General features: G+C 37.3%; 2 protein-coding genes across 3 annotated transcripts; both read left to right on the forward strand.

Annotated features, from left to right (window-relative positions):
- The first annotated feature begins 8,543 nt into the window (after positions 1-8,543).
- Positions 8,544-10,458, forward strand: LOC120425117 (vacuolar protein sorting-associated protein 72 homolog). 2 transcript variants are annotated; one of them, XM_039589526.2, is made up of 4 exons: positions 8,544-8,800; positions 8,868-9,286; positions 9,348-9,531; positions 9,589-10,458. In XM_039589526.2, the coding sequence occupies exons 1-4, from the start codon at positions 8,664-8,666 to the stop codon at positions 9,992-9,994; spliced, it is 1,146 nt and encodes a 381-aa protein (XP_039445460.1). In that variant the 5' UTR covers positions 8,544-8,663; the 3' UTR covers positions 9,995-10,458. The 2 variants fall into 2 exon arrangements, with proteins under 2 accessions (XP_039445460.1, XP_039445459.1); XM_039589525.2 differs by having other exon boundaries at positions 8,545-8,800; positions 9,586-10,454.
- Positions 10,459-11,323: 865 nt separating this feature from the next.
- Positions 11,324-20,368, forward strand: LOC120425120 (uncharacterized). Its single transcript, XM_039589528.1, has 3 exons — positions 11,324-11,345; positions 18,886-18,996; positions 19,061-20,368. The coding sequence occupies exons 1-3, from the start codon at positions 11,324-11,326 to the stop codon at positions 19,231-19,233; spliced, it is 306 nt and encodes a 101-aa protein (XP_039445462.1). The 3' UTR covers positions 19,234-20,368.

The following is a 20,368-nucleotide window of genomic DNA, read 5'->3' on the forward strand; positions in this document are numbered from 1 at the left end:
AATTCAAGGGATTTTTTGGTAAACGTATGACGCATTGGAACTGCTATTTTATCTCTAATTAAAACGACCAATTGAACGCCACAAAGCTGAATCGAAAACTGAACTTTGTACAATAAATTCAAACTGGCGCCATAGTATAGAGATATTATATCTTGATCTGTTATCACATTTATATCAAACATTTGAACAAAAATGCTTTTTTCGGATGTGTCACCAAAACAAAGCTTATGGCCCAAAGAAAACCCAGGCAGAAATTGAGAATCATACATATTTGTCATAATCTTTGCTTTATTAATTAAGAGTCTTCTATTTAAATGTATTAAATAGAAGAAGTACTAACGTTAAAAAAAGTCACCGGTGGAGACTTATTCACTCTGTCAGAGTTCGTTTTCCTGACTCTTGAGATGATGACCCGGAAAAATTCCTGGCGCTTAGCAAGCTCATGATGAAAAAAAAAACATCCACCATCCGTTAGCTGCCTTCGACGTCAAAAGACATTAATCCTAGATTACACTCAGGTGTACATTTCGTCGATTTATCTGGAAGGAGTACACCAAATTTAAATTTGTGAATTCATATTTAGCTGAAAGGAACACCAAAACTCCATTTAAACCCATAAGAATAACACTCTGTTTATACTGATAATTGAAGAACTAAAATTGATTTGAGTGTTAGAAAAAATAATCAATACAGTAAACTGGAGCAAGTCGTAACTACAGTTTTCAGAGAATTTAAAATTTGAAATTTGAAAAACGATGCAATATTTTTTGTTGTTCTGTGCCTTGACCCCTTTCTTTCCGAGCTCCGTACTAGCCTTATGTCATGTCCGAAACCAATAAAAAATATCCAAATATTGTGCAGTAACAAAGTTAAAATAAATGTCCCAAATTCACCTCAGATAACGATAACTACTAAAACATGTTTGATAAGGGAAAATGAGGATGAAAAAAATATCGTAAAACGAGTGACAAATAAATTACACGAAGTGCAAATAAATTACATACGGAATGGTTTGGAATCATACTGACCGGGGTAAAGAAGTGTTCAATGTACCTAAAGAAGAACTTTTCATAAAATTTTGAAAAGTTTAAATAGTTAGTTAACTATAACTAAGATAATGTTGATGAAAGGCATTAGGCACTTTTCAAAGTGTCATGATTTTCTCAATGAACATGATTTTGAATCGGAAAACGGAATGCATTTTCGGATTCTTCGGACAATTTTCCATTAGGAGATGGTAAAATATGTTTGTAAATAAAAAATTATATGTGTTTTTAAAACACAATTCAATAAACTCTCGAAATTTTAAAGACAATTTCAGTTGAACAAATTTAATAATTTTATAATTAAAATTTTTTTATATGAATTTAAGGAAAAATGCCAACATTTTAACAATTTTACCTGAAATTCACATGTATTTTGTTAAAAAGCTCATAAACATAGTTAACTTAATATAATCATTGATTTTCTTTTTTTTAACTATATCAGCAATCTTAGTGATGGTTCATTTGACGTAAAAATAAAGTGTAAACACCATAGGGGAGCTGGGGGTAAGACGGCCACTCCACTGTTTTAATAAATATACTAATGAATATTGCTAAAATGTTTAGCAATACTGTTCCTAATGCTAAATAATGCATATGGAGTCGCCTTTGCCAAACATATTGCTTGAAATAGTATAAAAATAGCTCAAAATAAACAGATAATTTTTGAACTTGAAATTGGATGTAATTTTCTTGAATTACAACTTAGGCATTTTTTCCTGCCATTCGAAACTATTGGCACTACGCCCCCCGGGGCATGGCCTTCCTCTAACGTGGGATTTCTGCTCCAGCGCCTCTGACGAGACAGGAGAAACCGGGACCGACGTTTTACTTCACCATCCGATAGAAGCTCAGTGGATAAGGCGGGAATCGAACCCGCGTCTCATAGCATCATCGGGATCGGCAGCCGAAGCCGCTACCCCTGCGCCACGAGACCCCCATTCATTGTAGCCTAATAAAAGTAAACAATTTGATCAACACTTTTTTTTATAATTGCGAAAGCAAAAATAAACCTCAGTTCAACATGAGAAGTAATAAATAGTAATAAAATGCATAATATCTTGGACTTGCTTTTGACAAAAACCTTACTTACAAGGATCACATTGAAAGTATCCAGGTTAAATGTAACAAGTATATTAAATGTTTGTATCCACTTATAAACAGGAATTCTAGACTTTGTCTCAAGAATAAACTGTTAATTTATAAACAAATTTTCAGACCTGCCATGCTTTATGCTGTGCCGATCTGGACAAGCTGTTGCTTAACCAGGAAGAAAAAACTTCAGAGGATTCAGAACAAAATTCTGAAAATGATTCTGAAACTTCCTCCCTCGTTCAGCACCAGTGAACTTCATCAATTAGCCGAAGTTGACACTTTGGATGTTATGTCCAATAAGATAATTGATGCATTTCGACAAAAATCATTGCAGTCTTCAGCTGCATTGATCCGCTCTTTATATAGTTTATAAGTTAGTTTTAAGGTATCCCTTTTCCCTTTTGTACATGTAGGACCTCCTACATTTGAAATCACTGAATAGCGAAAGCTACAATATTTCATGAATAAATGAAAGTTGCTAGTATTTAAAATTGAGGTGAAAAGTCATCGATTGTGATTGGACACTCAATAATATTTTAACTGAATGAATGTACATGGAAAAGAAAATCAAAATAAATATAAATTAAAAAAAAAAGTAATAAAATGCATAACTATTAAAATACAATTGAAAATTAATTAAAAATCAAGAGTGTTAAAAAAAGTTGCGTCTTTCAATTACAAAAATTTTCATACCAAAAAATCTATAGGTCATCGCTTAAATTTTAAAGTTATCGCAGTTTTAGTGAAAAAAGTAGATTTTTTGCCGATTTCGTCATTTTCCCGTTTTTGCGCGTGGCGCGTCAAAAAACTCAGTTTTTATTTTCAAAAAATCATATCTCCGGAATAGAGGGTGACGATTCTCGAGATTTTCAATTTCCCGGGAATCGAGAGTTGAATTTGGCCATTTCCCGGGAATTCCCGGGATCCGGGAGTTTTTTTTACTATGCCAATAGTGGCATAATTTAAAAAGAAAAGTATAAAATTTGTTACTCATTCGTTAAATTAAGTATTAGGGTGGGTACGTTTTTCAAAAAGTTCTCGGATCAAGTTTTAGTATGGTTCCCCTTGTAGGGCATGCCCATAGGGACTTTCATGCCAAATATCAGCTCATTTGGTTGTAAACTGGCTGCGCGCATCAGGGTTAAAGTTTACATGGGAATTACTATGGGAAATTAGAACTTTTTGTTCAAACGCTCCTACAGGTCTGGGGAAATCACGCGCCAACTTCTGGTACACCCAAAGGAAAAATATATCTCAAAATCTGCAACAGTGGATTTGCTGCAGAAAATGTTATATTTTATTACATTTTTTGCAGCAAGCCCATAGATCATTTTTGCCCGCGTGTAAATACGTCAGCGATCTGCAGTTCTCACCAACACATATAATGCTGGTGCGTCCCCGAGCAATACTCCAAAGAGAACATTATGTTCGCGCTCTGTCCCTCATCATTCATCAAGCGTCCATGGCGCGGTGGTAGAGTGTCGGATCAGCAACCTAGAAGTTGATGATTCAATCCTCGTTCTGTTAAGATTTTTTTTCTGCTATACAATCAATCTGCCGTCGGTATTGTCGATAATTGTCGGTAACGGGCAAAAATGTCATACCCCTATATCGCAAAAAATGCATGAGGACAGTTTTCATGCAGATTCTGATATACTTTCATGCCGCCATGTATTACAATCATGCGACCGCCGGTTGGGTGTATGGTTAGGCCTATGGGGAACGGTCTGGAGAACACTTTTCCCGAAGAGAGCATATGGATTCGTTGTCCCTAGACCTGGCGCATCAGCAAACAATCCGATGTCTCCGGAATCAACGGTTTTCTCTCAAAAAGCATCAAATTTTCCTTAGCATGCTATGAAAGCTTGATGAACACCGCGACGCCATACGTCAAGCAGCTGCCACGAGGTTGGGAACGGCTGAAATATTTAATTGCAAACCTTTTTTTAACTAGAAATTATCATTTTGAGTAATCCTGATATTATTTAGTCGAATTCCGAATCTTAGCATAGCAAATTTTTATTTTTTTGCAAATATTTCAACCACGTGGTAGGGGAAATCTACCCATTTTAATCCTAATAAGCGGTCGTGTTTGAATGATGCTGGATAATCTAGAGTCTCCCTTGAATTTTACTAAAACCAAGTACACCAACGAGTAGAGCAAGTTTTTGTGAACATTTCTGTTTATTTTCACTTTCACTAAAAGTTATTCTATTTCTTTACCAAGCATTTAACAAAAAAAATTCCCAATGGTATTCTAATCGAGGCGAATGCATTGGGCCACGCCCATTTTTCTAATATCGGCTTAGTTCTTTTTTCTTCCAACACTCTGTCGAGTGTTGCCATTTGCGCTGACAGTTCAAACGAACACTCACGAAAAGTGGCATTTATAGGGAAAGTTTCCTGGCATCGCTGGCTGTGCTTTTTGCCTTCGTCTCTCGCTCGGTTTTCTTCAGCCTTCGGTTGGAATGCAAAGTGAAAATTGAAACGTCAAACGACTTGGCGCGTTTGTTTTTTTGATGGCGCTTGCTAATTTATTACATTTTTCGGGATTATTCTTCAAGTGAGTGCCTTACTAATGATCAAAAGAACATGTTGCCGGTAGTTGGAAGCAATTTCATATCTTAAGCGCCGTGAAAAAGTAAGCGAAAGTGAAAAGTTAATTTTGGCGATATTCATTAAGCGTTTGAGAGATTCTCGTGTGTGTCACTGTGTGTGCCAACAAAATGATGAGAAGTGGTCTCGCAAAATACAAATTATGATCAAAAGTGCATTAAATGTGATCTTTTTGGCCAGTAAGTGGCATACATTTGCGTGCTTACTCGAGGCGGTGCTGTTGCTGGTAAGTTTATAGCCCAAATAGTATTTTTGGAGCTTTAATCGAGCATCAAACTCTCCATATGACGAAGATAGGTGTTTGATTGGAAAGGGTAGATTTCCCCTAGCTGCCTGACGTATGGCGTCGCGGTGTTCATCAAGCTTTCATAGCATGCTAAGGAAAATTTGATGCTTTTTGAGAGAAAACCGTTGATTCCGGAGACATCGGATTGTTTGCCGATGCGCCAGGTCTAGGGCAACGAATCCATATGCTCTCTTAGGGAAAAGTGTTCTCCAGACCATTCCCCATAGGCCTGACCATACCAGAAGTTGGCGCGTGATTTCCCCAGACCTGTAGGAGCGTTTGAACAAAAAGTTCCAATTTCTCATAGTAATTCCCATGTAAACTCTAACCCTGATGCGCGCAGCCAGTTTACAACCAAATGAGCTGATATTTGGCATGAAAGTCCCTATGGGCATACCCTACAAGGGGAACCATACTAAAACATGATCCGAGAACTTTTTGAAAAACGTACCCACCCTATTAAGTATCCTCATAATTTAGAGGAACTATAAAGTTTACTTTAATAGTTTAAAATGTTTACGAATCATAATTCGCACTGAGTGATTTTTCAAATGTTTATTAAATTTTTGTGAAGTAAAAACATAGCTAATATATAATTTCACAGTATCGAGATTCTTGCAATATGATAAATAACGACTCAACACAACAATTTAAACTTTTTTCATCATTTTTAAGGTCAACTTTAAATTCTAATTGAAGATATACATATTTACAGTTATCAGGAAAACTGGAGTGTTTACAATTGGCGAACCTTAACTTTACAAAGATTACCGCTCCAGAGTTTTTTTTTACAAAATATAATTAATATTGAGGTTGATGTGAACTAGAGGTGGGCAAAAAAAGAGCGAGCCGCTCAAAGAGCCGATTCATTAAAAAGAGCGAACGAACCATGACTCACAAAAAAAGAACCGCGGTTCTTTTTTAAACTCCGGTCTCGGCTCACTATGGAATATTTTTTAAACTTGTTATAAATAAAATTTATTGAATTTCCAACAAGTTGTAGTGTTAAATTTGAACTTATGAATTACTACCAAAACTCTACTAAATAGCTTAGAGATTTTGAAAAAAAAAATTAAATCCTCTTGCCCTAATAAACTTCAGCGTTTATAGAACTTATCGATCAAATCAGAATAAAGAATAGAGTTAACAGAATATTTTCACTAAATAAAATATCAGCATTAGTTCAATTTTGGCGGAAATTAACACAATTTTAAAGTTAGCAGAAATTTCTCCAAAATCCTAGATTTAAGTTTGGATACCATTCAATTATTCGAACGTTTAGGTTCGAGTACAAATGTTGACATAGAGACCGCCAAGACCTATGGTTTTCAAAGGCATCTTCTCGTTTTTAGTTTTTTTTCTAGCTAATTCCAATGTGAAATAGCTTTAAAAATCATACCATTCTTAAAAAAATATCCTTTTCATCCATATTCTGAAAAAGAGCGAAAGAACCGTTCAAAAGAGCGGCTCTTTTTAATGAGCGAACGAAAATGAGCGGCTCCTAAAAAAGAGCGGTTTTGCCCACCTCTATGTGAAACATAAAATGGCCTTTAACACAAAAAAAAAGAAATTACCTTGATACAGCAAAATTACCATAGGTACTAAGAATTAAAAAAAATATATAAGCATTGCTATGCTCGAGAAAAGGTATGGAATTTGAACTTATCATGAAAAAGTTGTAACCTCTTAGAAATAATAAATAAAAAAAAAATATTTCTAGAGTTTTTTTATAACGTCCTATAAACATATGAAACCCAATATCTTATAGGACATTTAAAAAACACTGGATTTATAAAAAAAAACATTAAATTTCATTTCTGGGGTGTAACTGCAAAGTATGTTTTAAGGTAAATTTTGGGGTCCAAATTTTGTTTTGTCTTCTCTCGATTATAGTTATTGGAATTTTTGACAAGTTAAAATTTAAAAAAAATATATGAATAGAAAGATTAGAGAAACACTGGCTTATTCGAACTTGAACATCGAACATTAAACATCCAATGTTCCAAACAATTTTCAATTTTCAAATAATTCTTGATTAGTTTATATAATTTTGCTTCAATAGTTTAAGTTTAAAATTTCCCGGGAGTCTCGACCGAATTTCCCGGGAATCGAGAGGTCCAAAAATGGTCGATTTCCCGAGATTTTTTTCCCGGGAATTCCCGCTCGTCACCCTCTACTCCGGAACGTACGGTTCGACATCGCCAATTTTTTGATATGTTATGTGAAATCCGAGGAATCCGATAAAAATACTTTCAGACATAGGCTCTTTGGTCCAGACACGGTCAAAACGCCATTTTAAGTTTTCATACGACTTTTTCAAATGGTAAGCTAAATTTATGAAACTTCTTGCTATTTTTCCCAAATAGCCAAACTCATCACCTTTCTTTTGCGTCTAAGACAGCTAAAATCGGATGAAATGGCGCTGAGATATGATTTTTTGAAAAAGAGGTTTTTGCGAAAAATGACGAAAATGGCAATTTTTCAGACCACCCTAACACGGCGTAGGTCACCCTAATTAGAGAGCCTGGAGCTTATTAAGCTCCAGGCTCTCTAACCCTAATGGCCAAACAAAAAAATACGGGTGTAATTATTTTGGCCATGTGAAATCCGAGGAATCCGATAAAAATATTTTCAGACATAGGCTCTTTGGTCCCGAGACCTTCCAAACAGCATTTTAAGTTTTCATATGACCTTTTCAAATGTTAAGCTAGATATTCGAAACTTCTTACTATTTTTCCCAAATAGCCAAACTAATCACATTTCTTTTGCGTCTAGGTCAGCTAAAATCGGATGAAATGGCGCGGAGATATGATTTTTTGAAAAAAGTGGTTTTTGCGAAACAAAACAAAACAAACAAAAAAATACGGGTCTAATTATTTCGGCCAAGGATCCCCCAGAAAAACTTTTTTTTCGAATGCTGTTTTCGTGGGGAATTGCTGTATATATATAAAATTTGACGGTTTTGTTCTAACGCGAATCAGTTCAATATCGATCGATGCGCTCTTTGTTGCACCCACCTTAGATTGCTGATATTATAGTTTACAGCGATAAAACTTATTTTTCTGAGTACAATGACCCCACTGACGATGTGTCGACGTCAGTGATGACCCTTTGTACGACCACAAAGAGTTTAAAATGGATTTTTAAACCAATTTTGAAAAATTAACCTCGCGGTCCTTCTTAACAGAAAAGTTCCTACTTCACAGCTCGTTCCTAGGGGACCAGAGTTGATCCATCGAAAAAATGTTATCTTGTCATTATTTTTTGCATTAAAATGAAAAAAAGTGATCAGAAATGGTTTTTAATCGTGTTTTTACTGTTGTACATAAAAATTGACATAGGGCTTTAGTACCCAATTTGGCGGGGAGATTAAAAATCTCATTTTACGCTACGTAATAAAAGAACGCTCCCCGATTTCAAAATAATGTCATGTTAAGCTCCGTTCACACGGTTCACACCGTGCATCCGCGCAATAATCGATGAAATTTTTTTCCGTGTCACAAAAAAGTTTGACGTTTCCGAAAGTTTGTTTGTTTGCGGTCGAAATCAAGAGGCAAATTATTTTTTTCTTTAAATAAAATAAAATTACGAATATTGTGCAGTGATATATTGCTCGAGTGACAATGGCAGCGAACCGTGAGCGACGTGCCAATGCCGGAAACCGGATCGCCAAGCTGCTGGACGAGGAAGAGGAGGACGAATTTTACAAAACGGCTTACAACGGCGGTTTTCACGATACGGCGGATGATCGGGATTACATGTAAGGATGGATGGTGGTCAAATTGATTGTCGCGGGAAGTTTAGTTATCTTTTGTATTGCATTGTAGTCAAAAGAATGATGATGATGATGACATCGTGGACTCGGATTTTTCTATTGACGAGAATGACGAACCCGTGTCGGACCGCGAGGAAGAGTCCGCTCTCAAGCGCAAAAAGAAGGCCGTCAACACGCGAGCGTACAAGGAACCCGTGGCGAAGAAGAAAACACCGGTGAAGGCACCCAAAGAGGCGCGGCCCCGTGCCGAGCGGCAAAAGTCGCCCAAGTACACCGTGCAGGATTCCGGCCGGAAATCGTTCCGCAAGACCACGGCGGCCAAGACGGCAGCGACACTTGTTCGGATCAAGCAGCGGGTTGAAGCGGAAAAGCGGAAGCCGAAGGTGGTCAAGATTGACGAGTACATTCCGACGCAGGAGGAACTGCTCGAGGAGGCGGAGGAAACGGAGAAGGAAAATCTAAAGTCGTTGGGTAAGTTTTTATCGTTTGTAATTGTGGGGAAAAGTCAGTTGATTGTGGATTTATGTAACAGAAAAATTCCGGAAAATGGAGCTCGAAAAAAAGAAGACCCGGCCCACGAAGCGGGTTTTCACTGGTCCCATTATAAAGTATCAGTCGTTAACAATGCCGTTAGTGGAAGAATTGCAGGCAGGTTCGAGTGTGGATTCGTTGGCCAAAATGGAACTTGACGAAATGGATGAATCAAGGGATAAAAGGTTTATTATTGTAATTATTTGTCTGTTCATTAATAACTTATGCTAATTTTCCAGTAGCGGCAAGGAAAAGCAAAGCAAAAAGAGCGGCAATCGGAAATCGACCAAAGTGGCCGTCAGAGGGCACTGCGAGCGCACATTCATCACGTTTGAAAATGATCTGGACGACGCCCTGTTCGGTACGTTCTTCCCCAAGCCACAGAAACGGGAACGTCGCAGCCAGATTTGTGCCATCACGCGACTTCCGGCCCGGTACTACGATCCGGTCACGCAGCTACCCTACCGGAACCTGCAGGCGTTCAAGATTCTCCGCGAGGCTTACTACCAGCAGCTGGAGGACAGAGGCAACCCGGACAATCCGGACGTGAGCAAGTGGCTTGAGTGGCGCAAGCGAATCAAAGAGTACAGACTGAAGAGTTTAAACAAAAATAGCTCATTGATGGGAATGATTTCCGGAAGCAACTAGAATTGTGCGTGTGTTTGTTTAAACAATTTCCCATTATGATTCATTACGAAAAAAAAAATGCTTTAAAAAAATGAACTCTGCTTTTCTCTTGATGGCATGCACCTCCACAGCATCCAGGTTGTGCGATTCCTTGAGTTTTTTCTTGACGAATTCAGGTGAAGCCGGTGGAAGTCCCCTGATGACGACGCGGAGTTGCCGCTCGCTTCGTTTCTCGTGGGTACAGAACTCCACTTTGTTCGCAATCAAGTGGGACCGCGCGGTTTCGAAACGCTCCTCGGAGATACACAGCAATTTGATCCCAAACGGAGTCAGCTTGTAACTTGGCTTGGTTGTGCACGGCGACATTACACTCCTCAGCTTGGCGTAGCTCGTATTATTTACCACCAGAGGAGGCGATTCTTGGCCACTGGAACCGGTGGGACGTTTCCTTTCCCGGCTGGGTTACCTTTGTTATTGTTGTTGTTCTCCACCAGCGGGCTGAACTTGTTGTTGTTGAGGAGCTGTTCCTCGTTGCCATTAACGACGTCGGCTCCGTCGTCACTTGGAGCTTAACATTTCAAAAGGGCACATAACTTTTGTAAACAATAGTGTATCCCTTTCACTCGAATGACAGTTTACATAAGGTGTGAAAGGGACACACTCTTGTCTAAAAAAGTTATGTGCCCTAATGAAATGGCAAGCACGGACTTGCCTTCTTCCGCTCCCGCGTTCCGACAACGGGAAGAAAATCGTCGTCGGAGGAATCTTCCACCTCCATCCACAAGCACTTTTCGCGCAGCAACAACAGTGGAAAAACGCATCCACCACGTTGAGCTGTCAAACGGGATCTGATCGAGTGTTTCCTGTGATGTGAGGAAGCCTACTCGATTTGTGAGTGTGAGTGGTGTTCCGAACTCTGGATTTTAGGCAAACACACAGTCGCGCTGCAAAACTTCAATATCTCTTTTTTTTTTATTTCTCGGTCGAAAAATTAAAAAGAGAGATGTGAGCTGGTAACATGGAGTTAAACTTTCGTAATTGTCATGGTAAACTTCACAGCTGCTTAACAGAAAGTTTAACTCCATGTTTTAATTTCTTGATGGAACGTTTTGTAAAAGATAGCGAGATATTTATTTAAGACGATCCTTAATGTGTACTTATTTTTGTGTTAATCGAATAATGTTCAACAAATGAGTAAATTCTCCTTGATGTGTCACTTTTTCTTGCGACACCTCATTTAATCGTTCACCTTGGGCGAGTGTTGAAAAAAAAACAAATCGCGCTCGAAATTTGACAGTTGAGCTCGGAATAGAAGTGGGTGAATTGGATGAATTCGTCGATGTATCCACGATGAAGGGATGCAAAATGACCGGTCAGTTCAAGAGGCTGCTGGGGCCTCTCAAACTAATCGGTCACATTTGTCCTGGCTAAACCAAAACAATCGACGAATTTATCTGACTTAGCTAATGCGCACTATGTTGCCATTTTACGGGAATATTTCCGTTTGTTGCAAAAAGTTTTAGGTTTTTTTTTGTTTTTCAATTATTTACATGTTTTTACTTAATAGGTTTATTGTTGAAGGTCGCATTTTTGTATCTAATGGTACGTTCGTTTGAAGAGCCGGTGCGGCACTGAGTGCCGCACTCGTCGAGTGCGAGTTTTGGTTCAAACGAACGGTTCAGTTTTGCTCTCAGTTTTTACGCTTGTGTGCGTGCGTGGTGTTTTGTTTTGGTTTTAAAACGTCAGTATAAATTGAATCGTTGCGAATTTAACGGTAAGTATCAAAAGCAATAATATTTTCATCCGATTAAAATTGTGCATTTCTTTAACTCAGGCTAGGTCGGAGTAGGCCATTCACCGTTCTACAAAATCTTGGCCATGGATCCGGCGCCGTTGGTTCTGAAAACAACGATTTCTTCTTCAGTGGCAAACGTTCGTTTTCGCCGGAGTCGATAACGGTCAACCTACCAAGTCGGTATGGATCACAAGCGGAGGCGATTGTTGGTGGCTGCTCGTTGCGGGAACCATGTCATCGTGCGGAAGAATCTCTTACCAACAGAACCTCTTAACCTCGCTCTTAACTCTAACGCAACAACGTGTATCTGACGGTGTACCGGGTCGGCAACGACGCACCATCAAACCACTCTCTCAAAACAGACCATCAATCTGCCCGGATGATCCAAGACTTTGGCACTACTGCACTTACTGCATTTCAACATTAGGAGAAGAAATTAATAGTAAAATATATTACTATCAAAAATCCTGATTACATGTTACCAACATTTCACAAGTGCTTTCATAAATATTCAAATTTTTTTACCAAACTGACTTCCAAGTTGATTTCACTTACTGGAAAAAAATGTAAGTTTTTTGTTCAATATGGAAGAAGTTTTTGATCAAGCTTTTTTTAATACATAACAGGTAAATATTTAAATAGTAATAAATTTTCAAATATAATTGTTTATAAAATATTTTCATTTATGAAATAAACTAATAAATTTAAGACGTAATGTTAAACTTTCATAATTATTTAATGAAATTGTTGGATTAGATAATTGCCAACAAGTTTAAATAGCGCTACGGGAGCGAAAGACCCATATGGTTAAAGTTCAACAAACCTTCAATGCTATCCAAAAGAGGGCAAATAAATTCAAAATTGAAATAAAAAACCTTCAATTCCAAAAATTCTAAATTATTTTTAAACTTAAAAAAATCTAAGAACTCTTACAATTTTAAACAAACCAGAAATTTTACAAAATTGTAGAATTCAAAAAATGTTATAGTTTCTTAAACTGTAATAATTTCAAAACATCGATAAAAAAAACAAAATACCTAGAAATGCTAACATGAATTTCAAAAAATCATGGATAAATATTTCTGAAATCACTGAAATTCCGATTTTTTTTAAATATCTTGAATTTTCTTTTTTTTCATTCCTAAAATATCTAAAATACCAAAAACTCGGATTACTAAAATTTCTAATTTTCAGAAATTTAAAAATTCCTAAATTTCAGGAATTCCTCCAATTGTAACAAAATCTTCACAATTCCAAAAACACTTATAATTCCAATAAAAACTAAAATTTCTAAAATTCCATTATAAAAAAAATAATTCTGAAATTTCAAAAATTTCTCTTGAATTCCCAAAATATCTTCAATGCCAAACAAATACCCAGAAATTTCTAAAACTTCCAAAGTTTTAAGAAACTTAAGATTTATGAAAATCATTTTTTCATTCTTATATTTTAAACATTATAAAAGTTTCTGGTTTTTTTTAAATTTCAGCAATTACTAAAATTCTTTTAATCCTTAGATCATTGGAATTCCTAAAACTCTATAAATAACTGAATTTGTTTTTTCATTTCCACTCCTAAATTCCAAACTCCTAAAATACATCAATTCCAAAAATACCTTAAATTCCCAAAATTCCTAACTTTTTGTGGAATTTTCAAAAATTTCAAAGTTTATCAAACAATTTAAATATTTTTGAATTAAAAAATAAATAAAAAAAACGAAGTTGACTTCATAGCTGTCGGCCACCATTGCTAGTACCAACCACTAGTGTCTTCCTTTTTATCTACAAGGACTTCGCCGCCCTGGGCTCCTAAGTGTATGAAAGTATGGCACGGAGCGACGGCGCCGAATACCCATATTTACACAAAGAATTTTAGAGCACCCGCCGCGGGATTCGAACCAGCAACCTCTGGATTGTGAGTCCAGTGCGCGGTCCGATTGATCCACACGGGCGGGACAATAAAAAATAAATAAAATCATAGAAAAATATGTTTTTTTTTTCACTGTTTGGAATTTAAGTAGTTTCAGAAAATTTATAGATTTTAGGAATTATAGAAAATTTAGAAATTTAAGGATTAGTTATGAAGAATATAAAAAAATCTCGAATCTTTAAATTATTTTTTTTTATTTTTTTGGAATTTTATAAGATTTAGAAATTTTAGGATTTTTTGGATTATAAAAAATAGGATTTTTTTTAAGATTTCAGACAAATTAAAAAAAACTCTAAAAGTCCATAATAGATAAAAAAAACAAGAATTTTTTAAAATTTTCAAATTCTAAAATCTCTTAAAATTGTTAAAATTTTCAAAAAACTTCAAATTTCAAAATCTAGAAGTTTGAAAATTCTGAAATTACAAAGCAAATCTGTCCTTACTTGAATTCCTGAATATTCTAAAATCCCTGAATTTCCATCAATTCCTATAATTCTTAAAACCTCGCTTACAACTCTTAATTTCCTTACATTCCTGATTTTTTTTCTAAATACTAAAATTTCAGATATTTGTAAATTCTTACATTCTAGAATATTTTAAAAACTCCTAAATTATAAAAACTTTTAAAACTCCATAAAACAAAATAAAACCATTAATTTCTAACAGAAATTTGTTTTTGGGAATGCCATAAATTTCTTTAATTTTAGAAAAATCCAAAAAAGTTTTTAAAGTTTTAAATATTTTAAATTAAAAAAATTTAGGAATTGTTATAGTTAAGGAATTTCAGAGATTTTAGAAATTTCAGGATTTCAAGGAATATAAAAAACTTAGAGAATTTTAGGAAATTTGCGGAATTAAAAAAATCAGGAAATTCTGAAATCTTAGAACTTTTGAAATTTCTTGATTGTTTTAATCTTTAGAAATTTATTTAATTTAAGTAAATTGAGAATTTTGTTTGTTTCTTAATTTAGGATTATCGGAAGTATTGGGAATTTGGGTAACTTATTTTTTTAATTTCCCACTTTCTGTTTAAAGAATTTTAGAAAATTTTGTTACATTCAGAAATTGAGGAATTTAATAAAAATTAGATATTTTTTGTTTTTTTTTTTTTCATTGGGTTTCAAGCGTGGTTTCAAGAGATAAAGAAATTATAGATATTTTAAGAATTTAAAAATAATATTTTTTTGAATTTATTTTAATGGTTTCATTTAAGAAATGTTAAACAACTTTTGGAATTCGTGTTGTATTGAAATTTCTAGATTTTTTTAATTATATCAGTTAACGAATCATAAGAATTTTGGGAATTTTAAAATTATATGTTTTATGGATTTTTTAGAATGTTAAGAGTATATAAGGCTGGCTCAAATTTTATTTAAAGCTTTTGTAGTTTTTTTACATTTTTTACTTTTAAGAGGTTAAGGAATTTCAGGAATGTTGGATTTTTTTGATTTTGCAAATTTTATTTTTTTGCCTTTTTGGAATTTCTGGATAATGTTGGAATTTTGTGCTTTTTTTAATTCTTGGTCTTTTTAAATGTTTGGATTTTTGTAAATTTATGGAATTTATTGGAATTTTTGAGTGGACATCTTTTAGTGTTTTGAATTTTAGGCTTTCTCGCTCAAATTCTATAATTATAGGTTTGGTTTTGCCATTAAATACTACAGTAGACGGACTTGAATACTTCGCTCAATCGAGTTAAGACAAGTTCATTTCGTTCATCCTACAGCTTTGTCCCGGGACCATAATTGGCTGGTTCATCCCGACTGTGTCCACGGCGGGAAAGGCGACTTTATTAGCGCAAAGTATTTCAAGTAGCTAGTAGAATATTTTATTTTCTTCATTTTTTTACTGATCTAATATCACACAATACATTTCACAAAATACACAAAATGTTACACTTTCTTTGGTTTTATTGGTTCACCTGTTCGTTAAAATCGCCGAGAACGTCCGTAATTATCCTTTGATCCTGTCTTGAGTGCGTCGTAGCTCCGCACCCGGCCAGCTCATCAGCATGTTCGCCATCAGGTTCCAGGTTGGAGTGTGCCAGGTTGGTACCAGCATCTAAAGTCAGCGGCAGTCCGTGCCGGTTTTTGGTCCAGCATCAACATGCTCTCCAGGTTCCAGTTCGGAGGGTGTCCCTGCAGGATCATCCACTCAGGCATTCCTTCCGGTTCGAAGAGTTGGTAGGCTTGATGATGCCCTTGTACCGTTGACTTTTGGAACGACCGAGTGCCTACCTGCCCTTCTTGCGAATCTTGACCGGTCGTCGTCCGTCCGGATGAAATCATTCCCCAAAACGGCATCGCTTGTACTCCTTCTTGACGTACATCGGCAGAACTTGCTTCTACGGGATGGTTTCCGCCTCGAACGATGGGCTTAGCCACCTGAAAGTAATAATGAAAATGATTAAACAACTCCGAATTTGTGTGCTGTATTGTAAAACTTACCCAAATATAAATATTTTCCGATTTGTCCACCAATCGCGAAGTTTCTCCATGCGAATCATTCCTCCATGCGAAGGAATCGAAAACTTCAACCAAATCATCTTGTTTTGAATGAACAGCTGATTTCGATGTTTACAAACATCGTTTGTTGGTGTGCGAGAAACTCGCACGAAACTAGAAAATAATCGAGTGCGGCACTCGCACTTTCAGTTCCAAGATGGCGGTGAAACTCGTGCCGAACTCGTGCGAGTTTCTTCAAAAAAACACTTTGACAGCTCTGAGTGCGGCACTCAGTGCGGAACTAGCCCTCAAACGAACGTACCATAAGCTTAGCGAAGCTATGCTTAGATCTACTTTCAGAGAACGTATGGAGATTTGGTTGATTCCGTAGAGCTCTGTAACTACGACTGCAGATTTAAGTTTATTTTAAATACAGACTGAAGAGTTTAAACAAAAATAGCTCATTGATGGGAATGATTTCTGGAAGCAACTAGAATTGTGCGTGTGTTTGTTTAATTAATTTCTCATTATGATTTATTACGAAAAAAAAAAAATACACGATCAAGGCAACAAGAACACCAATATTTCTTTGTTTGGATGTACAGGAAAGCGTTGTCTAAACATTTTACCTAAATTGTACAATTTGTAGGGGAAATATACCCATTCTAATCACACTAGGCCGTTCGACCAATTCTCATCACTTTTGCCGTTTGCGCTATTAAATCAACATTTTCAGATGTTTCAACAATGTAGAGTTGCTTGCTCACTTTTATTTGAGCTATTTATTACTTTGGAACAGTCAAAAACACTTTATGAAAGCTTTAATTCATGTTCAAAGTGCTGATAGGCCGATAATAGAAATAGGCTGAGAAAGGGTATAGTTCCCCTATTTTTCTTTATTGATGGGTTCATCGTTCAAATATTGAACCTGATGCCTCAGGGAACAATGACAGATCGCTCAGGAAATGTAGGGGAAATATACCATTTCTAATCAAACACCTATCTTCGTCATATGGAGAGTTTGATGCTCGATTAAAGCTCCAAAAATACTATTTAGGCTATAAACTTACCAGCAACAGTACCGCCTCGAGTAAGCACGTAAATTTATGCCATTTACTGGCCAAAAAAATCAATTTTAATGCACTTTTGAACATAATTTCTATTTTGCGAGACCATTTCTCATCATTTTGGTGGCATACACATCCACACGCAAGATCAGAGGTTAACTGCTTAACGAAAGTCGCCAGCTAATGATTCCAAAGCGCTTAAGATATAAAATTGCTTCCAACTACCGGCAACATGTTCTTTTGCCCATTAGTTAGTCACTCACTTGAAAAATAATCCCGAAACATGTAAATAATTAGCAGGCGCCATCAAAAAAACAAACGCGCTAAGTCTTTTGACGTTTCAATCACAGACAACAGACGTTTGGGCTCGATTCTTCCCTTGTGTAAATCATTGCAACGGTTTTTTTTAGTTGTGGCAATCCGTTTGTGGCGCTGCAGTCGCTTTGCCCTGACACATTGCCCGCTGTCAAAATATCGCTTTCCGCCTACTGTCATTTTCGTTCCGCCATAAGATTTGTTGGTTTTCAACGTTTGTAATCGTTTGTTCTGGATGAAAAACAAAACACACCTCCGGTGTACAAGGTGTCCGAGTCAACCGACTTACCGCTATCGCTACCCAAAGGGTCGAGCGTATAGAGGATGCAAATATCATTTGAAGAGAAGGCACGGGATTGAAATTCAAACTCGTCCGCACCGTCCTCCAGCAGATTGTGTCACGCTCCCCAGAAAACCATTCCCCAGAAAAGTTTCTTTCTCGAAAAATATTAGGAATTGATGCAAAGGCCTAAGAAAATATAAAAATTGGACAAAGTAACAATATGATTTTTTTTTGTTTTTTGAAAATTAGAAAATTTTAGAAAATGTAATATTTTGGAAATTTTGGACATTTTTGAAATAATAATCAACACAATAAATAATTCTGGGGAACGGTACATTCTGGGGAACGTGACACAATCTCTCCAGCAGCGTCACCCCCACCTGCACCAGCGTCGACCCCACATGACAGGCCAAACCTGCTCCTGAACAAAAGCGGCTTAGCGCCTTTGTCCCCGCCGTCGAAAAAAGCGAAGGCTGGCATTATCAAGCGGTTGGTTTGTAAGTTGGAGTTGGATTTTCAAAAATAAAGACTACAGTAGTTGTTCGGTAACTGGGCGCTGTTTAACTGGGCCGTAGCCCAGTTAAAAAGCAGACAAACGTCAAAAAACCAAAACAAACCGAAATGACCGAGGGGTGGATGCAAAAATCATTTTCAATAAATACAATTTTTTTTTCAAATATTTATTCGATTTCAAGTCAGAATTGAAGAAATATGAAAATTAAGCATTGTAAATAAATTTGAGTAACGTTTATTATAATATTTCATCAGGAAAACATTATGCATTGGTGGTCCCCTCGTAATTTTTTGTTCAGCCCAGTTAGCGAGCAGCATTCGGTGACTGGGCTACGTTCTCAGCCCAGTTACCGAACAAATACTGTATTTAATCACACACACACACACACACACACACACACGTGTGGCTAGTTTTTTGAGCATACAAGATTACCATTAAATTGCTGATTGACTCGGTTTTTTTGGTTACAAATTTGACAGATTGGCTGCACTGTTTACATTTTTTTGCACGTGTCAGTAAAAATGTGACTGTCACGCAGTAAAACCTAATATTGTCAATTTTTCAGCAACAAAAGTGCATTCTACGTCGACGGACATACATCCCCGGCTAGGCGGTCATCATGTTGCATTCTCCCCGTCGCCGATTCAGTCCGATGAGGGCCACATCACGAGGAACGGTAAGTTTTACTTTCGCAACCACACCACACAAATTTGGGGCAAAATTGATGCGTTTTTCAACAGCCTACAAAACACCACTCACCCGTCCTCGCGCCCAGATCAAACTAGCCCACAAGACGAACGCTGGCAGTCAAAGACCGCAGGATGCAGCGGGGCCATCCAACATGGCCGCATCGGCTGGCAATCTTGTGCCCACCTGCCAAGCTAGCACATCAGACACATCCACAAGCGAATAGAAATATACCATTGAAGACCACAGACTGACCACCAGCACACCAGCAGGTGCAAAAGGGCCCGCTAACTTGTCCGTGAGGCATCTGTTCAAGCTAATGGACAAGCATTCGCACAAAACGACACCGGCTGTGCCAATCACCAACGTTGCCAATCCAAACCTCAACTATATTGGTTACGATGCCGGATTTTCACACTTTTTAGATCCGTTGAACCGAGGCAAGTCTGGAGCGACGCTTTCGGCGTCTGACGTAATGAATAATTATTGCCCGATAGAGTCCAATTGCCATTGAATGGGAACGAGCCGCAGTCACCGCAGCCGACAACGCCATCCGTTGAGATCTGGGAGGAGTCGATTATCTCACCCAATCCAGCAGACCAGCCGCCGATACCGGTAACGCCACATCGCACAGGCCAGACGCCCGCCCAAGTTCCTCGACGCCGAGGCCTAAACGGTGGATGCCACGACACGTGTCGAAATGGAATACAAATCAAAAACGCTCAGCTCGATGGCAGTTGAAGCTGTGTTGCTGAGCATTGGGCTGTTCGTCGACATTGAGGCGAAAAAGGCCCAGGAACGACTATATGTACATTCGTTGTTCCGTTCTTCAAGCTGGGATTACCGGTACACAAACTGGGAACGAGGACACATCGCCAATGCTGGGAACCACCCCAGCAGTCAGCGGGCCAAAGACCAGACATTCTCAATGGCGAACATGGCCCTGCTTTTACTCCGAAAGGACCACCCGGACAGCGAAAGGTGGAGTACATAGTCTTGGGGGATAACGATGTGGCCGTGCCATCGGAGTTTTTTAAGGCAGTTGCTGTCTTTTACGACGATGGTGCCGGTAATGAAGAGGTCCGATTCCATGGGTAAATAATGGAAAACAGGTCAGATATCCCGGATGCGCCTCTTCAATCTTTTCAAAAGTCAAAGGACGACATCTCAAGTTCGAGTGGTTTGATTTTGTTTCAAGACACCAAATTCAGCTACGAGAACGATTTACTCTGCCAAGGAGACAGTCCTAAATAAACCCACCACTGAGAAATTATTGAGAATGTTCACTGCTGTTCGTTTTGTAGAGGAGACTAGTAATGAGAAATAAAAGTTAGTTTCGTATGCATACCCAAATAACGATA

Source organism: Culex pipiens, chromosome 1 (assembly GCF_016801865.2).
Source record: "Culex pipiens pallens isolate TS chromosome 1, TS_CPP_V2, whole genome shotgun sequence".
NCBI classification, from domain to species: domain Eukaryota; kingdom Metazoa; phylum Arthropoda; class Insecta; order Diptera; family Culicidae; genus Culex; species Culex pipiens.

Bases quoted from the DNA above. Each gene is read 5' to 3' on its own strand.
- LOC120425117 (XM_039589525.2), top strand. From the start codon at position 8,664: ATGGCAGCGAACCGTGAGCGACGTGCCAATGCCGGAAACCGGATCGCC. The intron at 9,287-9,347 runs GTAAGTTTTTAT...TTTATGTAACAG, and splicing joins GGAAAATCTAAAGTCGTTGG to AAAAATTCCGGAAAATGGAG. The intron at 9,532-9,585 runs GTTTATTATTGT...CTAATTTTCCAG, and splicing joins GATGAATCAAGGGATAAAAG to TAGCGGCAAGGAAAAGCAAA.
- LOC120425120 (XM_039589528.1), top strand. From the start codon at position 11,324: ATGAAGGGATGCAAAATGACCG. The intron at 11,346-18,885 runs GTCAGTTCAAGA...TCAATTTTTCAG, and splicing joins GAAGGGATGCAAAATGACCG to CAACAAAAGTGCATTCTACG. The intron at 18,997-19,060 runs GTAAGTTTTACT...GTTTTTCAACAG, and splicing joins GGGCCACATCACGAGGAACG to CCTACAAAACACCACTCACC.